Source organism: Chamaea fasciata, unplaced genomic scaffold, assembly GCF_029207755.1.
Source record: "Chamaea fasciata isolate MVZ Bird 193981 ecotype frontalis unplaced genomic scaffold, bChaFas1.0.hap1 SCAF_20, whole genome shotgun sequence".
NCBI classification, from domain to species: Eukaryota; Metazoa; Chordata; class Aves; order Passeriformes; family Sylviidae; genus Chamaea; species Chamaea fasciata.
The window spans coordinates 9,337,570-9,359,538 of record NW_027094105.1 but is presented as its reverse complement, the minus strand read 5'-3'; the positions used below and the strand labels follow the sequence as shown (position 1 = coordinate 9,359,538).

The 21,969-nt window shown below is 48.9% G+C and overlaps 1 protein-coding gene across 6 annotated transcripts in view; it reads right to left on the bottom strand.

Moving 5' to 3' along the window:
• The window catches only part of DAB2IP (DAB2 interacting protein), a 159,922-nt gene that overhangs the window by 78,893 nt on the left and 59,060 nt on the right, over positions 1-21,969 (bottom strand). For all 6 annotated transcript variants that reach the window (XM_066201077.1, XM_066201076.1, XM_066201079.1 and 3 more), the window contains one exon: positions 15,773-15,891. In XM_066201077.1, the coding sequence (XP_066057174.1) occupies positions 15,773-15,891 (119 nt within the window). The remainder of the gene's footprint in view (positions 1-15,772; positions 15,892-21,969) is intronic.

The following is a 21,969-nucleotide window of genomic DNA, read 5'->3' as shown; positions in this document are numbered from 1 at the left end:
TGTTTCTGTTTCCTGTGCTGTAACACCTCCCTGCCAGCTCTGCCTGCATTTATTCAATGTCTGACAGATTTCCATCTCAGGGAACAAACAGAAGGTTTCCATAAAAACCAGGCAGTGCCCTGAGCCTTGCAGGCAGCCTGTGATCCCACCTGAGCTCCAGGGGAAACACGGGACCCTCTCAGCCTCCAGTTCCACTTCCAATCCATGCACCCAGTCCAAGCCCTGCCGGCAGACACCCCCTGACGTAACATCCCATTCATCTGCCAAACCTCGGGCTTGTACCTGGATTATTCCACTGTCATCTTATTACTACCCCAAAACAGCAAGAGACAAATTCCAATTTCATTACCGAGATCTCGATTCCAGTCACTGATGGATTTACTGGAAGAACCCTAGTGTAATTTTATTTCCAGTTTTCTAGACTGCCCCCAATAATAAAAAATAAAATCTTCCACGGGGAATGCAAACGAGACCAACGGAGACATTAGGAGAAATTTCAGATATTCTTAAACCAATAGAAACACCACCCAAAGGGAAAGGTCACGGCACCTAATTCAATCAAATACATGGCCTTGAACGGCAGGAACACCAGGAGAGCATCCAAAAGCTTGGGAGAAGATGTTTGCATGGAGGACAGTGCTGGTCCCAGCTGGGTGGACATGGACCTTCCTCTCCCCACGACCTCAGCCAGGCTGTTCCCACCTCAGTTTGCTGGGATTTGGCCCAGCAGCTCAGGAGGCTCTCCCAGGGCTGCCTGGAGCCCACGGCAGTGCCCCAGCACAGCCCCTGGGCTGCCCCAGCCTCAGCTGCACCCACGTTTCTTTTCCACGCCAATGCATTTCCATCTCACTCAAGAAGCTGTTTGTCCCTTAATAGGGCACATTTTCCAACCAGCTTTGTTGTTCTGCAAATCATGGGCTATAAAGAATTAATGGTGGGATATAAATCAATTTAGTTCACTGAGAGGCTGTGTGTTTTATGTGGTAGAGGTTTTCAAAGAAAAGTAATTAGTTGATTTGGCATTTTAATCTTCAGAAAAATAAAGAAGCTATTTTTCTCCTAAGAGGATGTGTTTGAACACATAAACATATGCTGCATTTTCTGAAACTGTATGAAGAAATATTATTTATCGGTGAGATGTGGCTGATAACTATTCCTATTGTCTCAGGAAGATCCTCTGTGATAAAGATTTCACTGCAGGGACTGCATTTCACTTTCCAAAATGCCTGAGCAGAGGCTTGAAAAGAAAAGCCGGAGAGGTCCAGCTCACCTCTTTCCCAAGGATGTGCTTTCCTCCAGGTGCCCCTGTGGTGACTGCTGCGTGGGGATTCCATGAGCACAGCGCTTGTCCCCGCAGCTGATCCCACCGTGGCCGGGGCAGGGACTGTCCATGAGCAGCAAAGAGGGAAGCACAAACCCCTCTGTGTGTGTGTGTGTGTGTGTGTGAGGAGCAGGCAGTGCTGCCTGCCCGGGAGAGCCCGAGGAGCCCAGGCAGAGCTGACGGAGAGCAGCAGCCCCCTCCCGGGGACTATTGCATAAGATGCCTCTGCTTTGCAATTTGTTCTCTCCCTGGCTGCAGCCCCAGCGTCTGAAGCCAAAGGGTTGTTTTGTGCTTTGGGAGAGAATGAGCCTGTCCCACTGGCGAGGCTCATTTGCCCTCTCGATGTCTGTGCCACACACACAAAAAAAAAAAAGGATTCCACCTTCCTGCCTTTGCTGAATTTCCCACATTAACACTCTGGGTGTGTTCAGCAGAGCCAAAGCAGAGCCAGCCGGCCACGCATCTGAGTTTGCTTCCCCCCTGCTCCCCCAGAACAACTCATATAACAGCAGCATGGCAATTAGAAAATCAATATTCCATCCTGACATGACTGTTTTGGCTGCAGCATTGCTTAAGGAGCATCTCTGGCGGCCTCATCTTTGCCTGGACAAAGGAGAAGGCAGGAAGGACGCCCCGGTGTTGGGAGATCTGATTGATTTAAGATGATCTCTCTTAAAGCCCACTCGGTATTTGCAGCCTGTTTCAGGTACAGGCGGTGTGGAGATGACATTCTCCTAATAAGCAGCTCTGTGCCAGGGGTGTGCGTATAAATCCAGCTGCAGAGAAATGCAAGCTTGCTTTCTTGTTTAATATCCACCACCCACCTGACTAAAACAGAACCTGACACATGTCATAAGGAATTACTGGAAGAATGCAAGGCCCTTAGGCACCAGAGCCCCATTTGTATTCCAGTCATATTAACCAAAAATAAAATAAATAAGTAACAATCACATCTTTGCCATGAAAGGATTTTCCAGCCATTCAAGCACTTACTACGACGCTGCTACACATTCCCGGGCTGGAAGTGCAAGGGCAGCAAAGGGGAGGGAGGGAAACAGAGACAAAGCAAAGAGCAGAAATCACAACAGAGAAATTAGTGAGATTTGCTGCTTTGGAGTTTGTGCTGGAGGGCTCAGCCTGGCCCAGTTCAGCCTGGCCCAGCTCAGCCCGGCCCAGCCCAGCCCAGCCTGCCCGGCCCCACCGTCTTCCCCGAATTCTATAATTAGTATCAGTGATTATTCCAGCAGGATTCAGAACCCTGCCCATCTGCAGAGTCCAGGGTGGGAGCAGCCTGCTTTGTTTTCACGTTATTTAAAATAAGAACCCTAATTGCCAATTGTTGTGGTGGAAAACCACTCCCTCGTGGGGACAGGCACGACGGAAAGCACAGCGTGGGCTCCACCTTTCCGAGCCACTAGGGAGAGTGGAAAAGCAAAAATCCCCCAAACTCTGAGCAAACCCACCCACCTTCCCCAGAAAAGTGAGAATCAGATAGATGGTTACTAAATTGAGGAGCAGGAACTCCTTCTGCAGGGACGACGAGCGCTGAAAGGCGTCCAAGCAGCGCAGGCTCCCGGCTCCATCCCACATAGCAGCCCCTGGTTTGTTTGCCTGGGCGTGCTGTTGTGTAAGCCGTAATTATGCAATCTCACAGTTCAGCACTGAGACATTCCCGGCTTGTTCCAGCTCAGCAGCAGCAGCTCATGGCCATAAATGAAAAAGCCAGATTTTTTTCCACAAATTTGTTGACGTGGAATAATGTGACCTCTCGTAGCACGGAAAAGGGCAGTGCAAAAGATGAGCTCTGGGAAAAGGAGGCACTGCTGGCCAGAATCACCAGCAGTGGACTTCTGGTTAATGCAAAGTGAAGCCAGCCATGGCAGGGACGTGTGGAACCTTTAATGTGGTTCGTGATGAGCTTTGTATAAATTGGATGGCCTGACACAGCGAAGTGGGAGATCTGTGACCTCAGGAGCAGCGCAACAAACAGCTCCACAGAGAGACACTGCACTGAGAGAAAACATTTCCCAGGGCACTTTCTGATGGAAATGGTAGATAAAATCCCTGGACAAAACAGCCCATCCTCAGTCATCAGCACAAACTGCTGCATTGGATGACTTTTTTTTTTTTTTTTTCAATTGGGTCATTAGATTTTTTTCTCAGTAGATTTTCCAGGTGAGACAAAATGAGTCTGATTTTGAAGATTCACAGATAGTTGTAAATACCGATCAGATGCCGGGAACAGCTGTAATCACCGTTTCAAACTATTTCATCTCCAGAGGCATCCAATGGGTTTTGAAGATCTCCTTATGCTAACTCAATTTTAGAGCTGAACGCAGTGAGGAGGAGTCACTTCCTCCAATGTATTGCACTGACACCCAAGTGTTGTTTACGTACCAGGGGCACAAATCAGTTTGAATCCCGGGCTCTTTATGCACTGACATTTATAGAAGGAAAAACGTGTCAGAGGAAGAGAAGTGTCCACAAAACCACTCAGGGCTGAGTGATGCTTTCTCAGCTTATCGGTGACGGGGGCTGTGGTTCCAACACATCACATGGCAGGAAATAAAAATGCCAAGATGCAGGTGATAGAGCACAGCCTGTTCTGGGAGCTCTGACACTGCCCCAGCCTGGGACTGACTGCAGCGCTGAGAATGCCATTTGGAACGAAGTAGGGTGATGGGCTGGGAGAAATCAGGGCCTGGGGAATTGTCACAGAATCCCAGACTGGTGTCCAGTGCCACCCCTGCCATGGCCGGGGACACCTTCCACTGTCCCAGGGTGCTCCAAGCCCCGTCCGACGTGGCCTGGGACACTTCCAGGGATCCAGGGGCAGCCTGTGCCAGGGCTTCCCCACCTTCCTGGGAAGGATTCCCTCCAAGATCCCATCTAACCCTGCCCTCCGTCACTTTGAAGCCATTCCCCCTTGTTCTATCACCACACACCCTTGTAAAAATCCCTCTCTTAAATGTCTAAGGGAACTTGATATTTCTAAAACCTTCAGATTTACGATTGGACTGGTGGAATTATTTAGGTCAAGTGATGCTTTGCATGTTAATTTGAAAAAATAATCAAATCTAACGTGAGTTTCAGAATGCCAGCGCCAGGACAGCCAGCCCAGGAAATTATTGATGAGCTTTCAGACAGGACTGAAGCAATTAAGAATCATTTTTGGTGGCCTGAAAGCAGCTTGGTGACCCGAGTCCAGCTGTGAGGCAGAGAGAGGAGATCCCTGAGCTGTCCTTCGGGGCCACACTCACACACAGGATGCTTTTCTTTCCCATTTCTAGAAGCTCTTATTGGAAAATGTCACTATTCATTGCTGAGGTTCCCGGGATGCAGCAACTCTCATTACACCTAAGCCTTCTCAGCACAAAGTAGCCACAGATAACCTGGGATGTATTTGCTGCAGCTGCTGTTCCAGAGGCTGCACTCCTGTTCCGTGGGGGGATTCCCATCATTATTGGCTCGGTTATTTTATATCTCGCTCCTCTGTGTGATGCTGACTCCTTTCATCTGAACAAAAGGATGTGTTCCTCTGACACGAGCAGGGATCAGGAGTCTCAGGGATGGAAAGGGATGCTGGAGGAAAGGCAGCAGGTCATGATGTGTCTGGGCTGAGGGCATGGGAGCTCTGGAGCCTCTGTCCCTGTGGGAGCCGTGGAGCCCCTGTCCCAAAGGAAACCCTGGAGCTCCTGGCCCAAAGGAAACCCTGGAGTCTCTGTCCCAAAGGAAACCCTGGAGCCCCTGGCCCAAAGGAAACCCTGGAGCCCCTGGCCCAAAGGAAACCCTGGAGCCCCTGGCCCAAAGGAAACCCTGGAGCCCCTGGCCCAAAGGAAACCCTGGAGCTCCTGTCCCAAAGGAAGCCCTGGAGTCTCTGTCCCAAAGGAAACCCTGGAGCCCCTGGCCCAAAGGAAACTCTGGAGCCCCTGGCCCAAAGGAAACCCTGGAGCCCCTGGCCCAAAGGAAGCCCTGGAGCCCCTGGCCCTGCTGCTGGCAGACCCCCAGAACAGACTTCAAGGAAAACAAGCGTAGAAAAGATGTTTCTTCCAACAACATAATACCATACATGAGGAAACACGCTGAGGAGGGAATGGCTCAGAGTGATAAAAACCATGGAAAACTATTCAAGAGGAGTGTCTTCAGCTGGGAAAGACAGGGAGACACAACAGGACATTATCAGCAAATAATGCATGGTAAAATCAGGAATGAACTGCCTGTTTCTGTTTCCTGTCTTTTCTAAAATGGCCAAGGAATAGATAATGAAGATGAAAGATAACGGGCTTTAATAGATTAAAAACTGTCAGTGCTATAAATTATGTATCAGACAGTGTCTGTCTGTGGAAGCCATTGATAGGAGATGTAATTGAGACCAAAAGCTTCACACCACTCAGACAGGATTATTGTTAGTTTTTTAAGAGAATGGAACTTTTTCTGTGGTTCAGAAGGGAGAACAAAGCTCCCAGGTCAGGGAGCAACGGGGAGCTGGCTCCTTGGCCGTGCTGGAGCCCCTCTGTCCCTCCCTCCCTGCTCTCAGTGTGTGACTGAGGGTGTGTGGTGGCTCTGCTGCTGTCTGAGAGGTTGGGACTGTGATTAATAAAGTGAGGAAGAGCCTCCAAATGAGTGACTTTATCTAAGGAGGGTGAGACACCCTGTACAGAGAGAAGCTCCGGATATAAAGGCATCAAGGCAAACTTCTCTCAAGTGTGTGTCAGAGCAGGTACCAGAGGGCCGCGATAATGAAAAAAAAGACAAATAATTCTTTGCCCTTTTCTTGCGGGCTTCACTCAAGGACTGGAATTGCTCTATGAATACGTATCACAGAGCTGCCAACAGCCTTGGGAGGCAGCAGTGTTATACAAAGATCATAAGCCATGCTTAAGAGATGAGAGTTAAAAAAGAACCCAATGCTGCAGTCAGCTGATGATTTCTCCTGTCTTATATCTTCTGTTAGAACATGTTTAAACAGAATCAAAATTATTACCTGCTCTGTAGGGCTCAAATGCCCGTGTAAATGAAGCTGGGAGTAACTAGTTAGAGGAGGAAGGATTGAGGAGATTAATGTGAGCTACACTCACTTCCCTAGATGGCTCAGAGAGCTTATAACAGAATTGGGATGCTGGAAAGCAATTAAAAGAACTAACTTAAATAAATCTCTAGTGCTGAAGGTTTGCCAGCATATACCTCTAAATTCTCCTCTGATGCAACCAGGCCCCTTCCTCCAGGGATGTTCTAACAGCCTCTCCGACAGCAGGATAATTATTGCAAAGTGTGACCCAGACTGTGGTTACTGGTATAATCAAAAAACCCCTCGAGGTTTCAAAATTAGACACAGTCTCCCTGGTGGAGCAGAGTTCCCAACTCTTGGTAACTGTTGTGATGACTAAACTTGCAGTGACACTGTCTGTGAGTGGGACAGCCCCTCTGGGGCTGTGGGGCTGCTCACCCTGATGGGTTTTCCTTCTCCCAGAGAGGATTCCTGGCGAGCAGCACACTGCAGGAGTGGCAAGGGGAGAAGAGAGATAAGGGCTCACACAATCACAGGATATCCTGAACTGGAAGGGACCCACAAGGATCATGCAGCCCCTGGCCCTGCACAGACACCCCAACAATCCCGCCCTGTGTATGAGAGCACTGTCCAAACACTCCTGGAGCTCTGGCAGCCTTGGGGCCAGGACCATTCCCTGGGGGAGCCCGTTCAGTGCCCCGCCACCCTCTGGGGGAAGAACTGAAATCCAGCCTAAATCTTCCTGGCAGAGCTTCATTGCATCCCCTCAGGATGGAGAGAGACAACATCTAAACGCTGTTATCATGAGAGTAGGACATGGCTGGTGAAATCCCTGCTCCAGCAGACCAGGCACTGCTGTTCCCTCACACCGTCTTCTAAGGAAAACATGTTCCCCTGATATTTCAACTTCTCCAACTGAGTGTTTGATCCCTTGGGGAGGCTTAAGGACTGCAGTGGATTTGCTGGTTTCTGGTGCACAGGGAACTTCCACTGCTGGGATGTAAATCCTTGCTCGGTGCTAACACGCAATCTCCAATTTGAGCAAACAGGGAGCGAGGGACGAAACGAAATACTAATTGCAATCCCAATTGCTCCATCTTCCATCCAGCCCCTGCCAACCCTGCTCCCTAATCCATGAGGTCTGAGTGGTGGTCAGTGGATAATTAACTGGGGGAGCAGGAGAGGGTTCCTGCAGAGCCTCGGCGGATGCTCACCCCGGTCGGGGACGGCCCCGGGGCGCCCAGCGCCCTGCCAGGCACCCCCTGCACGTGGCCCTGTGTCACTCCCTGATTACACCTCGTAGGACAAGCCCTGCCACCCACACAGACACTGCACAAACAACTGGCACTGCCTCCTTCCCTGGGAGCACCGGGGAAAGGCAGGAGATGCCAGGATGCAGGGAAATCACGGACATTACAGGCCACGACTGAAACTATTCATATCCCCATGGCACCTGCCTTTGCTTGGTGCCCGGGGAGGGGGGTTATGCGCAGGCAGAGGATAAACACCAGACTCCAAGATGAGCAACAGCAGCCCCGAGCCTTTCATTCCAATCCTCAGAGCCAGGCACTGGTAAAAACTCTGCTCTCACCAAAAGAATTTCACATGTAAATCCTTCTCTCTCTCTCTCTCTCTCCGTGGATCCCTATCATCTAAAGTGCTACTATATAGCAACAAACACATCCCTAATGGAACAAATCTCCCCACACAGCCAGGACAGCAAAATATTAATAATTCAGGGTACACAGAGCCGAGTTATGCAAATCATTTGGGATCTGCCGCAGGCCCGCTCTGCACAGGGATTCCTACAGAGAGCCGGGATGGGATGTGGGAAACCGTCCCTGGACTGGGGGGCAGGGGACAGGGCCAGCTTAATCCCAGAGACATCTGTAAATGTGAGCAAAAGCCTGACAGAATGGCTCTGCCTAATTCCTGCTGCATTGCCATCCTTTGGAATGAGGGACTGCCGCCCCCCTGCACATTATCAATCACACGCAAGGCACGCCACAGCCCTTTCTCGTGTAATTACTTATATAACACGTGTGGATTAAAGCTAAATTCTTATTCCTGGCTTTAATTCAAATCAGTTCAGTATTTTTAAACAAATTACATTTTAATTCCAGCTAAAACGCATTGGTTTAATTCAATTAAAATCAGTTTTTGCCTTTTTTTTTTTTTTTTTTTCATCACACCAGCCCTGAATTGTGTGGAAGAGAACCTAAGTGAGACATTCTGTAGTTGTGCCGGAGATTTGAATTGTAAACGCCGCCAGCCAGAAAAGCAACATAACATCACTATTATACAATATCCATAGGTGAACAAACTACTTGAAATCTCAGTAACAACCATTTCTGAGCCTCTACATCCTAAGGTTTTATTAAAGAATATGGTAAAGAGGAAGCAGATTTTCCCTCAATCTGGTTCTCCCTTCCCTCCCAGCTGACAGATGAACTTGACAGAGTTATTTGGTATTCACAAGTCCTGAACGTGATTACAGGCAGTGCTCTGTACAAGTCAGAGCCAGCAGCGAGCTCCAGCTGCTGCCTCCAGCTACAATCAGTGGATTTCAGGCCCTGAGCACTGCAACGAGAGCTGGGATAACAAGGAACACACGTCAAACATCGGTGTCTCCCAGCTCTGAACCAAGGCTTGGAACCCTTCCCCACCTCACTTCCACGCTCACTTGCAACTCTTTATCCCTCACACAGATTTTCCAATCGAGGTTTTGCAAGGTTTCAATAAAGAACAGGGAGAAAGTTGGTTTAAGAAGTTATTTAAAAACATTCCTTCCTTCCAAGAGAGAAAACCATTTATTGCTAAAACTAATTGCCACTAGAAATGACAGAGTAGAGGACAGCAAAGTGTGAGCCAACATGCAATGGATCTCTCCTAGGAGACGGCAAATTCCATAGAAGATGGGAATTGGAGGCAGATGCCAGCTGGACATCCCTCCCCCAGGCCCACACAGCACGAAGGGCAAAACCTGAGAGTGCAGTTACATCCCATTAAACGCAGCTGCACGTGCCAGAAACAGGGCAAGTCCCTGCTCTGCCATCTCCCTGCCTCTCTGCAGCTACCGGAGCTGCTTCAGTGCCCCAGCCGAACAGAAAATCACCCCTTAAATGATCATTTCTCATTGAGTCCACTTGCTGCCCTTCCCGAGGCCGTGTGATGGGAAGGGGAACACGGGGGCAGCAGGCTGGGGAGAGCAGGACTGTTCCTCTCAGTGTTTGAGTGCTGCTTCCGTCAGGAGCAGTTTTCACTGTGGGCCAGAATCCCAGAATCCCAGACTGGTTTTGGTTGTCAGGGACCTTAAGGCTCATCTCAATCCATCCCTTTCCCCAGACCAGGTTGCACAGGGCTGTGAGAGGTGTCCCTGCCCACGGCAGGGGGATGTTTAAGCCTGAGATAGAGGCATCTCAGTATCTATCGTAAACAGATGATAATTAGAAAAGCAGAGAAGAGTCTAGAAGGAACAGAAAGCATCCTCTGGTAGAAAAGCTGCAGTGATGGCATTTTCTTTCTCTTTTTTTTCCTTTGAGGTTATTGACATGAAGAGTAACGCTAATGTAATTGCACTGAAATTCATGCACATGAAAACCTCACCAGGGCAAAGCCAGAATAAATGGTGTGTTTGGAAACAAAACGTCGACGCAATGGAGTAGCAGTATCTGTCTTCAACCTGAAGAGTATCACGACACCACGGGCCACAGCACAGCGGAACTGTCACCCTGCCTCAGTCTGTGCTCTCTGCTTGTAGCCCTGAGGTGTGCACCGCTGCACCGCCACATCCCAGCTGCCACACGAGTCAATAACGTGGGTTCAGGCTGGGAGAGCAGCAAAGGGAAAGCAAGCATCCTCGTATCCATTAATCAACCTGCTCGTGGCTGCGCAGACAATGCCCGCCGATTGTCGGCATTTCCCAAACATCCCTCACGCGCTAACCATCTGCAGCTGGAATACAATGCTCTGATTACAAACGTCAAAAAGATAGAGCAGAAAATTAACTTCTCCTTATTTAGTAGGTTTGCAGAAATGTGGCTTCACGCTACACTAATTCAGTGCCCTCGGTATGAAAACTCCCCATTACGATGTCTCGTCAAATTAGAGCCGACGATCCAACGATGTCATCTCTCTCCTCGCACAACGCTCTATTTTGTAATTAAGCAGGACAGGGAAACAATGGCCTTGCGTACAGAGAAAAGGTCAGGGATGCAAAACATATTTTTGCAAGCTAATTGTAAGATGCATGAAGCCAATTATCCCAGCAGTGCTGCATATGCCGGAGCAGGAAGGATTTTCTAATTTTGTTCCGTGACTCCGAGTGGAGTCAAGGCGCCGGCTGCACCCCGTGGGGCACGGGGCTGTCAGGAACCAGCCAGTGCAGAACTGGGAAGAGGCTGTGAAAATTCTGCCATCATGCTATCATTCTGTGAGAATCATTCCAGCCTCTTAGCCCTTCCCCTGACGTTTATTAGAACTTGAAGAATTAGCAGGAGCTAATATAGTCTTTGCTGAAAGCTTTAGGCATGACCCCCTGTTCAATTAGGAAGCTGGTTTGAAGTGTAGGATAAAGGAAAGCGTTTCTGTATCCTGTGAGAATGGGGAATGCATTCACCTCAGGCAGCTTCTGAGACAAGTTCACAGGTATCTGCAAAAGTCAAATTAACAGGAGGAACGGTTGGGACCTTGCTGCCGCCTTGGGAAGCTGAAAGGCCCCGCATTGCTTTCAATCCATCTCTGTCCCTCTTGGAGTTATGAAATCACCATTCTTTCAATGCCTTCCAGAAAAGTCCTGTCAAAACGCTCTCTTTCCATTAACAACATGCTCCTTTTTAAAATGTCTAAACTTCCCGATACCATGAGCAGAAGAGGAACATCGCAGTTGATGGAGAGAAATGGTAATTTCTTCCTGCATCTCTCCTTCAAAAGCAGCTCTTTCTGATTTTACTCCAGCCTCTTAACACAGCCACTAATTAGAGATCAGTAATTAACTTTCTGGTTCAAGAAATATTTTGCAAAGGAACGCCATTAAAAGGCTGATTTGCTCATTCCAGGACAAAGCAGCCTTGGTAGAAATGCAGGTAGTGCATGAGGCCAGTCTGAATCCTGAGACTGTCCTTGAATCTTGACTTCTCTGCCGAAATCTGTTCCCTGATGTGGGGGGAGTGGGGCCAGGCACCTCCCCCCGCATGAATGACACGGAGTGTCACACGAGTGACTGCTGGATGCTCCTGGCTGTGCAGGAGGATTTATTCTGCATGTCAGTCACTGCTGATGGGCCCGGATGGTTCCCCTACACAAACTGCACAGCGCCTCCTCAATGTCTCCATTCCAGTCCAAACCAGAGCCCGCCTGTGCCAGTGCCACCCTTCGGGGTCCCCTTCGGGGCAGGTTTTCCTACTCAGTCAGCTTCCCTGGATCAGGCCATTTAAGCAGGAGCCAAAAGAGGAAGCAGCTCTCAGTCCACACAGATCTGAAAGCCCTCTGTGGTTCTGGGGTCTGCCAGTGTCCTACTTCTGAGGGATGAGTCATTCCTCTTTCCTGTTCCAGAGGAAATAGAGCAACTTCTCCATCCTTCACCACGCAGCACTCACCAGATTCTCATCAAACTTTACCAATTTCATCATGCCTAAAAATACTTGGCACATCGTGTTTGTTGGGAATAAACAAATTACATCTCCAAGGAACTCCCAAGCTAAGTTTGCTACAGGAGCACAGACGTTCATCAGCTCCTGGTGCACCAAAATAAGTTTTTGTGCACATGGAAAGCTCCTACACCAGGCAGCATGGGCACTACGGTGGGAATTAAATGTGCTGCAGTACACGGCTCGTACAATTCCTCTTCCCTCTGGGGGTTAGAAGCAAACATTTTGGATGGGCTAAAGACAAAAAGGAGTTTAAAGAGGAAGTCTCAGTGGTGCAAGTTGCTGCTGTTATTAATGCAGGGCTGTACCCCTTCCAAGGCCGAGGCTCATTTAACAATCAACCATATGCTCAGGCTTTTGTAGTGCCAATAAAAGCTTAAATAGAACGTTATCTCCTGGAATTACAAAAAACAAAACCCAAAAACCTTGCAAAATTATCACAAATGTTGGTAATCCAGAGTCCCGTAGCATTAAATGGATTCTAGGTGCACTGAGGAAAAATGTCTCCAGCAATTATCAGCTCAGGGATTCCATCAGAACACAGAGTTACTCACAGTACCCATTTTTCACCAAAGGAAGACAATCTGAAGGCATTTGTCCACACAGTGATGCTGTGGCCCTGCCCTCTCCGTGCTGGTGTAAAATCACCTTTGCCACTACACGAAAACCATCAGCAATGCATCCCCACCAAAAATTATCAACTGCAGCACAACAACCTTCTCTCCCTTCTCTGGCTCTACTCCCTGTGCTCCATGTCCAATCCAGAAATTTTCTCCATCACAAATTCTGTAGGAGAAATGTGGGTCCAATTAAGAAAAATCCATCTGCCAAATGCTTGATTTGTGGCTGATTCCTGAGGCCACTACAAAGCCAAGCATTCAGTGCTCCACGATAAAAACTTAGTGAGCTGCTGTAATAAATCAGGAGGCAGGAGACATTGTTAGCAAAAAGCCACTTTTTGGAACCCTTTTGAGCTCTAACAAGCAATATGACCAGCCAGAAAATTGAAAGGAACACTCATTCCACAATCCTCCTTTAGATCTCATATTTACACGCTCTGATTTTACCATGTAATGCACCCCTCATACAGAAGGTGAGTTACACTTGCTCTGCTTTTGCTTCTTTGACTATCAATAATCACATTACTGTTACTATAATAGGAAAAAAACCCCACTGTGCACAAGACTGGCAAAATTTGGCCAAATCCATCCATATGAACCCCATAGTAATGAAGTGAAATATATTTGTTTACATTCTCTGCTCTGCACACAAGCCACAGCCATGTCATTATCTGTCTGAACATGCATGTGCACAGTTCGTGTATTTTACATATTCATCTGCAGCGTAAACAGGACATGCAAGCAAGGGAAAAATAAAAGAACTAAGAGGCAGGAACAGTCCCAATTTAGACACAAAGAAGCCAAGTAACAGAAGCATTTACGATCTGCTGTAGCTCAATATTTCAACCTGGAGTGTTTTGACTGCATTTACTGCACTATTCATTTTTGCTGTGGCATTCCCAGAAAAATTGGCCCACGCTCCAGAAGAGAACACTGTTATAATGGTGACTTCCACGAGCAGAGGAGTGGTTCCTGAACAATCAGCTTCGATACAAGATGGAGTCAAGAATCAAATATTTAAGAGGCAAATATTCCAATACCAAAAGCTTCTCTGAAACAGTTGCTGGATTACAAGCAAGACAAGCACACAGCAAATACATGAGAATGATCCGAAAGACCTGAGCTCTTTCATACACAGTGTGCCCATACAATGAGATGGGAATGTTCAGAAAGATAAAATTATCTTCTGTAACCAAAGCCTCGCTGCATGACTGAGAGGCCCAGCTGCTGCTTTGCTTTCACCTCTCTGAGAGCAACAGTCCCTAAGGCCAAGCTCTCCTGCAGAGGACTCCTGCTCACCTGACAGCTCTGACACGGCGGTGGCAGCGAGGGACCACGAGCCTGCTGTCAAAAGCCTCTGAGTCTCAGTGTCCTGCAGCTCAGGGGTGTCTGTGTATCACAGGGGAAGTGCATTTTGGAGAGATGCCTGCCTAACAGAAGCTCTGATCTCAGGTATCATGAAGGTGCCGTTCATTTTCAGTTTCTCATACGAGCAAATCCTCGGTTGTTCGAGGCTGCCAAGCGCCACCTCTCCTCTAAGCCCCCCTTTAAGGTCCTCACTGCAAATGCACTGCAGGATTCTCCGAGTCTCCTTAAGGAGAAGTTGCAGCACATCTGGGTGTGGGGAAGCCCCGCCGGCGCCCAGGCTGCTGTGCTGGGAGGGCAGGGAAATTACAAGGCTTAATTTGGGAAAATGACTCTGGCTGCAGGGCTGGCCAGAACAGTTAATTCCCCTGTCCTATCCTGCCAAGTGACAGAAGGAAACAAAACTCAGTCAGGTAGAAGGGAAAGCCTGCCTAATGTGCCTGTTCTTGGAGCAAAGCAGCAGCACCGTGGGCACACTCCCGGCCACCGGCTCCGCTCGCTTCCCTCTGGAACACAGTGCCCTACTTCGAGCGTTTGGGAAAACTGCAGCACAGGAACCAAACCAGCCCTGTCTGCCCGGAGAGTAATCCCCGAAATCTTACTCGGCACCGACCAGCACAATCACTTCACTTGCAGAATCCAGAAGGAAAAAGCTTAGGGGGTTGCGATAGGTCAGGGAAGGAAAGATGCAGATCGACAATTGTTGTTTGTGAGCTCCAAAAGCTCATGGCCCCTCCAATGAATAAGTACAGCTAAAACAAAGTAAGTTGTCGTTGCTTTTCAAAGTGAAGCATTTACTCAGTGGGTTCCTGGCGTATTAAACTGCCTCTGCTCAGAACTGGTTCCATCAGGGTATGTCCAGCCTGGCGGAATTTTCAGGCACAGACTTTTCCTGGCACTTCAGCATTTCTGTCACTCCCCAGAATGATTTGTGTAAGGTTGTAGGATTTTCCTTTTAGAAGCAAACCACTGTTTTGTGGTTGGTAGAGCAATCTGTCTTCCCCAGCCATGACCTTGATCTGCATGTGAATTTACACATGAATTTACCTCGAACGGTGCCTGTCTGATGCTCACGCTAACGCAAATCTACACGGACACAAATACACGCAAATCCACTGAAGAGCTGCTCTACTTTCTAACCAGCTGAAGAATCTCAAAGATCTCATTTCTCTTCTATTTTGCTCTCAATTTGCTCCAATACTGGCCATCCCACGTGAAATGCTTTATCAGATCCATCTGCACGTTCCCTGCAACACACCCCTCCCGGACCGAGCTCCTGTCATGGCTCAGGCAGGAGCGGCAGCTCCGGCCACACGCCGAGGCTCCATCTCCGTGTAATGACGGCAGACAACGGCGGGATGGAGACGGATGTGTGCGAGGGGGAGACAGGGATTCGGAGAGATTATGGTTGGTATTGTTCCACGGTATTGTTCCTGCCGTGTGTAACCCAGTTGTGATCGGTGCAGTCCAGTGCGGGAGCATCCCTCCCCTCCCTCCCTCACCTGCATCAGCCGGCTCTGGCTGCTGCATCTCTGTGCTATTTATACGCTGGTGCATCAATTTAGGATTTATTGGGGAAGAGAAAGCAGAGCAGCCAGGCTTCTCTGCACCTGGAATTTAACCTGAAAAGGGAGGGCTCGCACCGAACCCTCAGCAACAAATTAAAACTACCCCTCTTGCAATTAACCAAGTCTACTTCTATCAGAGATGCCGCCCTCGCTCTGAATAAGATAAGCAAGATCTTAACAAGAGCTGGAAAAATCAATATCCTCCTTCTCTCTCCCACACCCTCCGCGAAACGTCCCCTTACCTTTCATGGTCCACGCTCCTGAAGCCAGGTAAAATGTGCCGGAAGCTGCTGTTCCTATCGAGCTTCGGTTGGCTCTTTGTCCTTTTGATGGAGCCTTTAAGCCGACGGCTGAGGAACCCCTGTGGGGTGAGACAAGAATACTAAATTACAAGGCAGAGGGGAGCGCGGAGCGGAGCCGCCCGTGCAGCCGGGCGGGCACGGCGTCCTCGGCAGCTCCCGCATGAGCGGCGCTGGCAGCGCCTGGCGTCAGCCAACATCTGCTCCCGGCGCTCCCAGGCCGGGGCTGCGGCGCGCCAGACTCCCCGAAGCCTCTGTTGCCCTGGCAACCATCAGCTCCCATAAAAATCCCGTCTGAAAGACAAGACTGGCACATCGCAGCTCCTGACGGGAGCAGGGGCTGGGCGCGGGTCCGGCCGCCCCAGCCGCAGACGCCACCCACGCCGAGCCGGCGGCACACGGGCACGGAGCTCCGGTACCTGCTCCGGGCCGCCCGCGCTCGCCATGGCCGGCACAGCCCGCCTCAGGTGCCTCGGGTACACGGACGGAGCTCCATAAAGCCCGTCCTAACACCGGGGACAGCCACCACCTTAGGGAAGACAGAGATCCCGGCTCGTTCCTTCTTCCCCGCCGAGCCTCCTCCCTCACGGAACATAAGTCACGGCTCCTGGAGAGCTCCACACCGCAGCCAGCATCAAACGTTTTGATAGCAAAGCTTCTAATGTGTTATTTGCTTATTGTTAGGAGTTAATGTTCTACATAATCTGAACATTACATTTAATCTCTCCGCTAAATAAGGCGATAAAAGTGTAACATTACTGTGCTGGCCGGCATCTACGGAGTAGGAGAATGGTGTGAGAGGGTCGAGCACTTCGGGGGGCATTTTTAAAGAGAAAGCAGGATTTTGGGGTGAAGCCTGAAGGCGTGCTCCTTCTATGGACCATCACACGAAAGAGACAGATCAGCTCCACGTAAATAACTGGGCAAATCCCCGCAGAAGCTGAGGCTCTGCGCACTCTGCTGCCCTTCCCCAGCCCCGGGAAAGGGAGAAGCTGCCCAGGGACCAAGCACAGATCCTGCCGTGCCTGAGGAAGTGTGAGAGCACCAGAGCAGCATCCCAGCCGTGCCCACAGCGCACCCTCGGCTCCAGGCACGAGCCTCGGGAGTTTCTCCACTCAACGCACAGGAATGGATCCTTAGCAGCTCACTTCTATAAATGAATACCTTGAATACGTCTTGCAGGGCGATAATCACAGTGTGACTTCCGTGAAGCCTGTCATTTGTTCGTGCCATTTGAACACTCCTTCCCCACCTCGGATAGTCACGGCTCACATGATGTCTCTTTCCCAAGCTGCAAAATCTCCCTGGGCACTCTGTGTTATGGAAGTGACTTTCCTGTTCGTAAGTGCACCAAGAATTTCAAACATCTAGATAACCAAAGGTGTTTCACATTTATTAAGTGCCACTTTACTTACAAACGAGGTATGTAACATGCATTTGTGTGCACTGAATATTTCTCTGGGAGCTATTTGCGTGGCTGAAATAGCAGGAGGTATAAAACACAGGCCATCACGCTGTACACTCTGTCATACTGCACAAAGCCAGCGTGGGAGATAACAAAGGCCTTTTCAAAAGGGTTCTGTCCCTGAGAAATACCTTTAGAGAATTTTATACTACAGAGAAACATGGCTGCGAAAAGCAAATTTGAGGATTTGCTTTATCTTGAGCGTTGTTAAGATATTTCCCTCAGTACTCAGACCTTAGCCAGCCTCCTACTCATGGTATCAGTGTGGTATCAGCCCCATTCCATCATATCAGGTGGTATCAGCCCCAACGCATGGTATCAGCGTGGTATCAGCCCCATTCCCGTCATATCAATGTGGTATCAGCCTCACACTCATCCTATCAGCCCTCCAAGCTCTTGTTCCTCTGACTGGACCAGGCTCTGGTTGCCTGCTATGGACGCTGGCCAATATTTGCTGTGAAGGGAAAATCCAAAATACACGACTGGCCAAACACCTGCTATTGTCCTAAACTCCTCTGGTGAGAAGGTTCTGGCCCGGGAATGAGAGGCTGGAGTTCCTTAATCACTGTCAGCCCACCCACACATATGTCCTCATTTTATCAAGCCCCTTCTTCAATCCAGGAATAACTCTGAGCTCTGGACAGGGCACTGATAAGGAAAAACCCAAATGCCTTCTGCAATCAATGGTGACATTTTTCTTCCTCGATTGTATATTCCACGTCTCCACAACTGTTCCATGACTCGTGCAGGATTTGGAAATTAGAGTTTAGGGTTGCAGCAAGACATTACTTTCCTTCTGTTTCCCATTGTTTTTACATTTGTTGCCACCAGAAGGAAATCACACGGAGCCATTTTCTGTTTCCATTGCCAGCTTCCTTGGGAGAATGAGATGTCAGAGATTTTAATGCTGATAAATTATGCTGCTATAGTGATACTTTGCACCTCCATGGTGCACACCAGAGAGATCAGAAAGCCTAATGTGTGAATTAATACCTTCTGTAATTTCTAGGTGGGGTAAGAAAAAAAAAAAAAGACAGAAATTTGTCTGTGAAAATACAGGAGAGAGATTCTGACCCGGGGTGTGACCGCCGAGCTTTCCTAGTGAGATCATAAGGACATGATCCATTATTTCTTCGCTTATGACTTTAAACAACATTTGATTCTGATCTCCAGACACACAAGGCTAATCCCACCCTCTGAGCACTGCCTGCTCCTCTAGCTGAGCTGCATTCTTGGCACTTCCAGCAATTAAAGCACTGCCCTTTGCATGCGTGTTCTTTATACACTTTAAAGTTTATACTGAGAGCTGTCTAGGGCAGAATTGTGTCTTCCTGTGTGTGGGCAGCGTTCACCACCAGCAGAAAAATCTTAGCAAAGATTAAACTAGTAACTGAGAAAGGTTTCATTCAGAAGTTAATAGTCTCTATGAAATGACAAAAAACGAACTCTGCAGAGCCCACGAATCCCTTCAGCTCGAATAAATAATGAAATATCCTTTACAATGGCAGCAGAGGTACCGGCTATATAAATTCATCCCTGCACAGCCTAAGGTCTGAACAAGAGATCTTTCAGGGTCTTTAGAGACAATCACTGTGGTCAAGAGCACAGCCCCATGCAATCCCTGAAAGACCACAGAGCAACGTGGCACAGAATCCATCAAGCCTGGCAAGGAGAAGGGGTGAACCATGGAATCGCAGAGCAGTTTGGGTTGGGAGGACCTTGAACAGCACCCAGTGCCATGGCAGGGACACCTCCCGCTGCCCCAGGGTGCTCCAAGGCCCAAACTGGGACACTCAGGGATCCAGGGGCAGCCACAGCTCCTCTGGGAACACGCAGAGCTCCCACTGAGCACTGATTTCACTCTGCCAGTGCAAGGGCCTTGCTTTTCTTGCTTTGTTTCTGCTGTTTTGCCTCTGACATCTCCGAGCCCGGAGTACAATCGCTCTAATCACAAGAGCTGACTGAAGACATGATAAAGACACAAAGAACGAAGGCAGAAGAAAACAAAACAAATCCTTTTGAGGAATGGCTTAATCACAACCACAGCAACTTCAGCTAAAACAGGATGGCACAATTCAAAACAGCACAATTAAATCTGCTGTGATTTGGGCTCTTTTCTTACGCATTTGACAACCCCAAAATCCAGTGCCATCATCTCGATGCAGACTGAGGAAGGGACTCTCATTAAATTTTTCTTCCTTATCAAATTTGGCATTTGCAATTACCCTGGAACCTGGAAATAATCTTATATCCTATTACAATGTTTGAATATTTTTGGTGTTATAATACTTTTAAAGCATATGTGCGAACCCATCAGCACCATATGCCTTTGAGATGCAGGAACTGCAGAATTCCACACGCCCTGGGGCAACACGAAAAAAAAAAAAACTAGAAAGGAGAGAGAAAAAGGGAGGGGGACAAAACTGAGCAGAGTGTTAATGACAGCAAAATCTGGAGCTCCTGTTTTATTAAACATAAAGTAATGATGCAAGTCTTGTGTCTGGAGCTGACTCCCACACCAATAATGTTCACTCGCAGCGAACCCACACCATGAAGTTATAAAGGTAAAAATTCAGCACCATGGAAACACAATAGAGATAAAATTTAAAAAAATGATATATCAATAGATCAGGCTGGATGCCTCATGAGCAGCTTTCTTCGGAGGAGTCCTGGCAGTTCTCCATCTGCTCTAAGCCAGGAAAGCAGGGAGAGGCTGGGGCAGTGCGAGGGGCTGGCCTGGGGCACTGGGAGGGCACTGGGAGAGCACTGGGAGAGAACTGGGAGGGCACTGGGAGGACACTGGGGGGGCACTGGGAGAGCACTGGGAGAGCACTGGGAGAGCACTGGGAGGGCACTGGGAGAGCACTGGGGGGGCACTGGGAGGGCACTGGTGGGGGCACTGGGAGGGCACTGGGAGAGCACTGGGAGAGCACTGGGAGAGCACTGGGAGGGCACTGGGAGGACACTGGGAGGACACTGGGGGGGCACTGGGAGAGCACTGGGAGAGCACTGGGAGGGCACTGGGAGGGCACTGGGAGGACACTGGGGGGGCACTGGGAGAGCACTGGGAGAGCACTGGGAGAGCACTGGGGGGGCACTGGGAGGACACTGGGAGGACACTGGGAGAGCACTGGGAGGACACTGGGAGGAAACTGGGGGGGGCACTGGGAGGGCACTGGGAGGGCACTGGGAGGACACTGGGAGGACACTGGTCAGACAGGAGCCCGGTCACAACCCTGGATTCTGCTCTCACCCCAGACCCACAGAGAACAACCCCTACAAAGGCAGATCATGGCAACTGCTGAACAGACGGGGTTGTTTTAAGAGTTCTTCCACATCTTTTTGTTTCAGTTCAAGCAAACCTCAGCTCTGGGGGACATGAGAGGACATCAGGAATTTTTTCACTACTCATAATCAGGAAACTGCTATAAGTAAGTGTTTGCTGTGAGTACAAGTATGCAATCCCAGGTCTCCACGTGTTCTGCTGTGTCAGGGATAAGGGATAAAACTGGGAGTAAAAATCTTTTCTACCAGACCCATCCTTATCCTGGGCTTTATAATTTTTATTTTTTTTTATATTAAATTTAATTTAATTCTGGAATTAGTTTGGGGTTTTTTTCTGCTCCTGCACAGCACATGGAAATAGCCTCTTATTGAGGCTCCACTGAATGGATAATTAATATTTGTATTTGTGAAACAAGTAGAGCTGCGCCAACACTAAGCATCCTTTTATAGCCATAAATGTTCCAAACAAATGAGTTTACCCATTTGTACAATTACCAGTGTTAGTCTTAGCTTTCAAAATAAAAGAGAAACCTTTTTTTGGGGAGCATCTGATGCTGCTTCTCACTCAGTAAAGACATCTAAGTGCACATTTTTACCCTTCTCTCTGTAGAGCACGACTGCACTGAGCTACCCCAAGGATGCAGAGCCCAAAACAACCCTGAGGGTGAGTCCAGGCACCATTTGTGTCTCTCAGAAGCCCAAGAACAGAAACAATCCCCTGAGTGGTCCCTGGCACTGAAGCAGGGCAGGAAGGGAATTTTTGTACAGCGCTGACCTTTATGGATCAAATATTTTTCATTTGTTCAGCGTTAAAGGCACAGGGCTGGAAGCGTCTGCAGCCCCTCAAACACTTCATATATCATTTATTTCTGTCAGCTCTTTCGGATTTGAACTTTGGAGTTGTAAGTTGCTCTGCTGTCCTGCAGCTCTGCTCCTGTCAGGTGTGATGAAGGGCTCTCTGCTCAGGTGACTGAGCCCACGGCCCCTGTGGAATTCCCTTCCCCAAAAAGTGCATTTCCAGGGTACACGAGGCCTGCACAGGGGCTGTTTTGAACTTGGGCACACGGGAGGCAAGAGAGTGACAACCTTGAGGATGAAGACACCCCCAAACTTAAGAGAAACCTGCAGAAACCTTAGGAAATGACACTTTTGCAAGTTTATCAACCAACCCCTCCAAATTCTGTTCACACGGCAAAGCTCAGCTTGCTCTGAAGATTTGCCCAACGCAGTGCCAGGGAAAGGGAAAAGGAGAGCAAGTCTCCCAAAGCCTGCAGAGCAGGAGAGATGTGAACTTCAAAGGAAAACCAAAAGGCTTTATCCTCTCTGGACCCAGAAATGCACCCACAGATGAACGTGTGTTCTCCTTCTGAACCCATGACTTTGTTTTTGT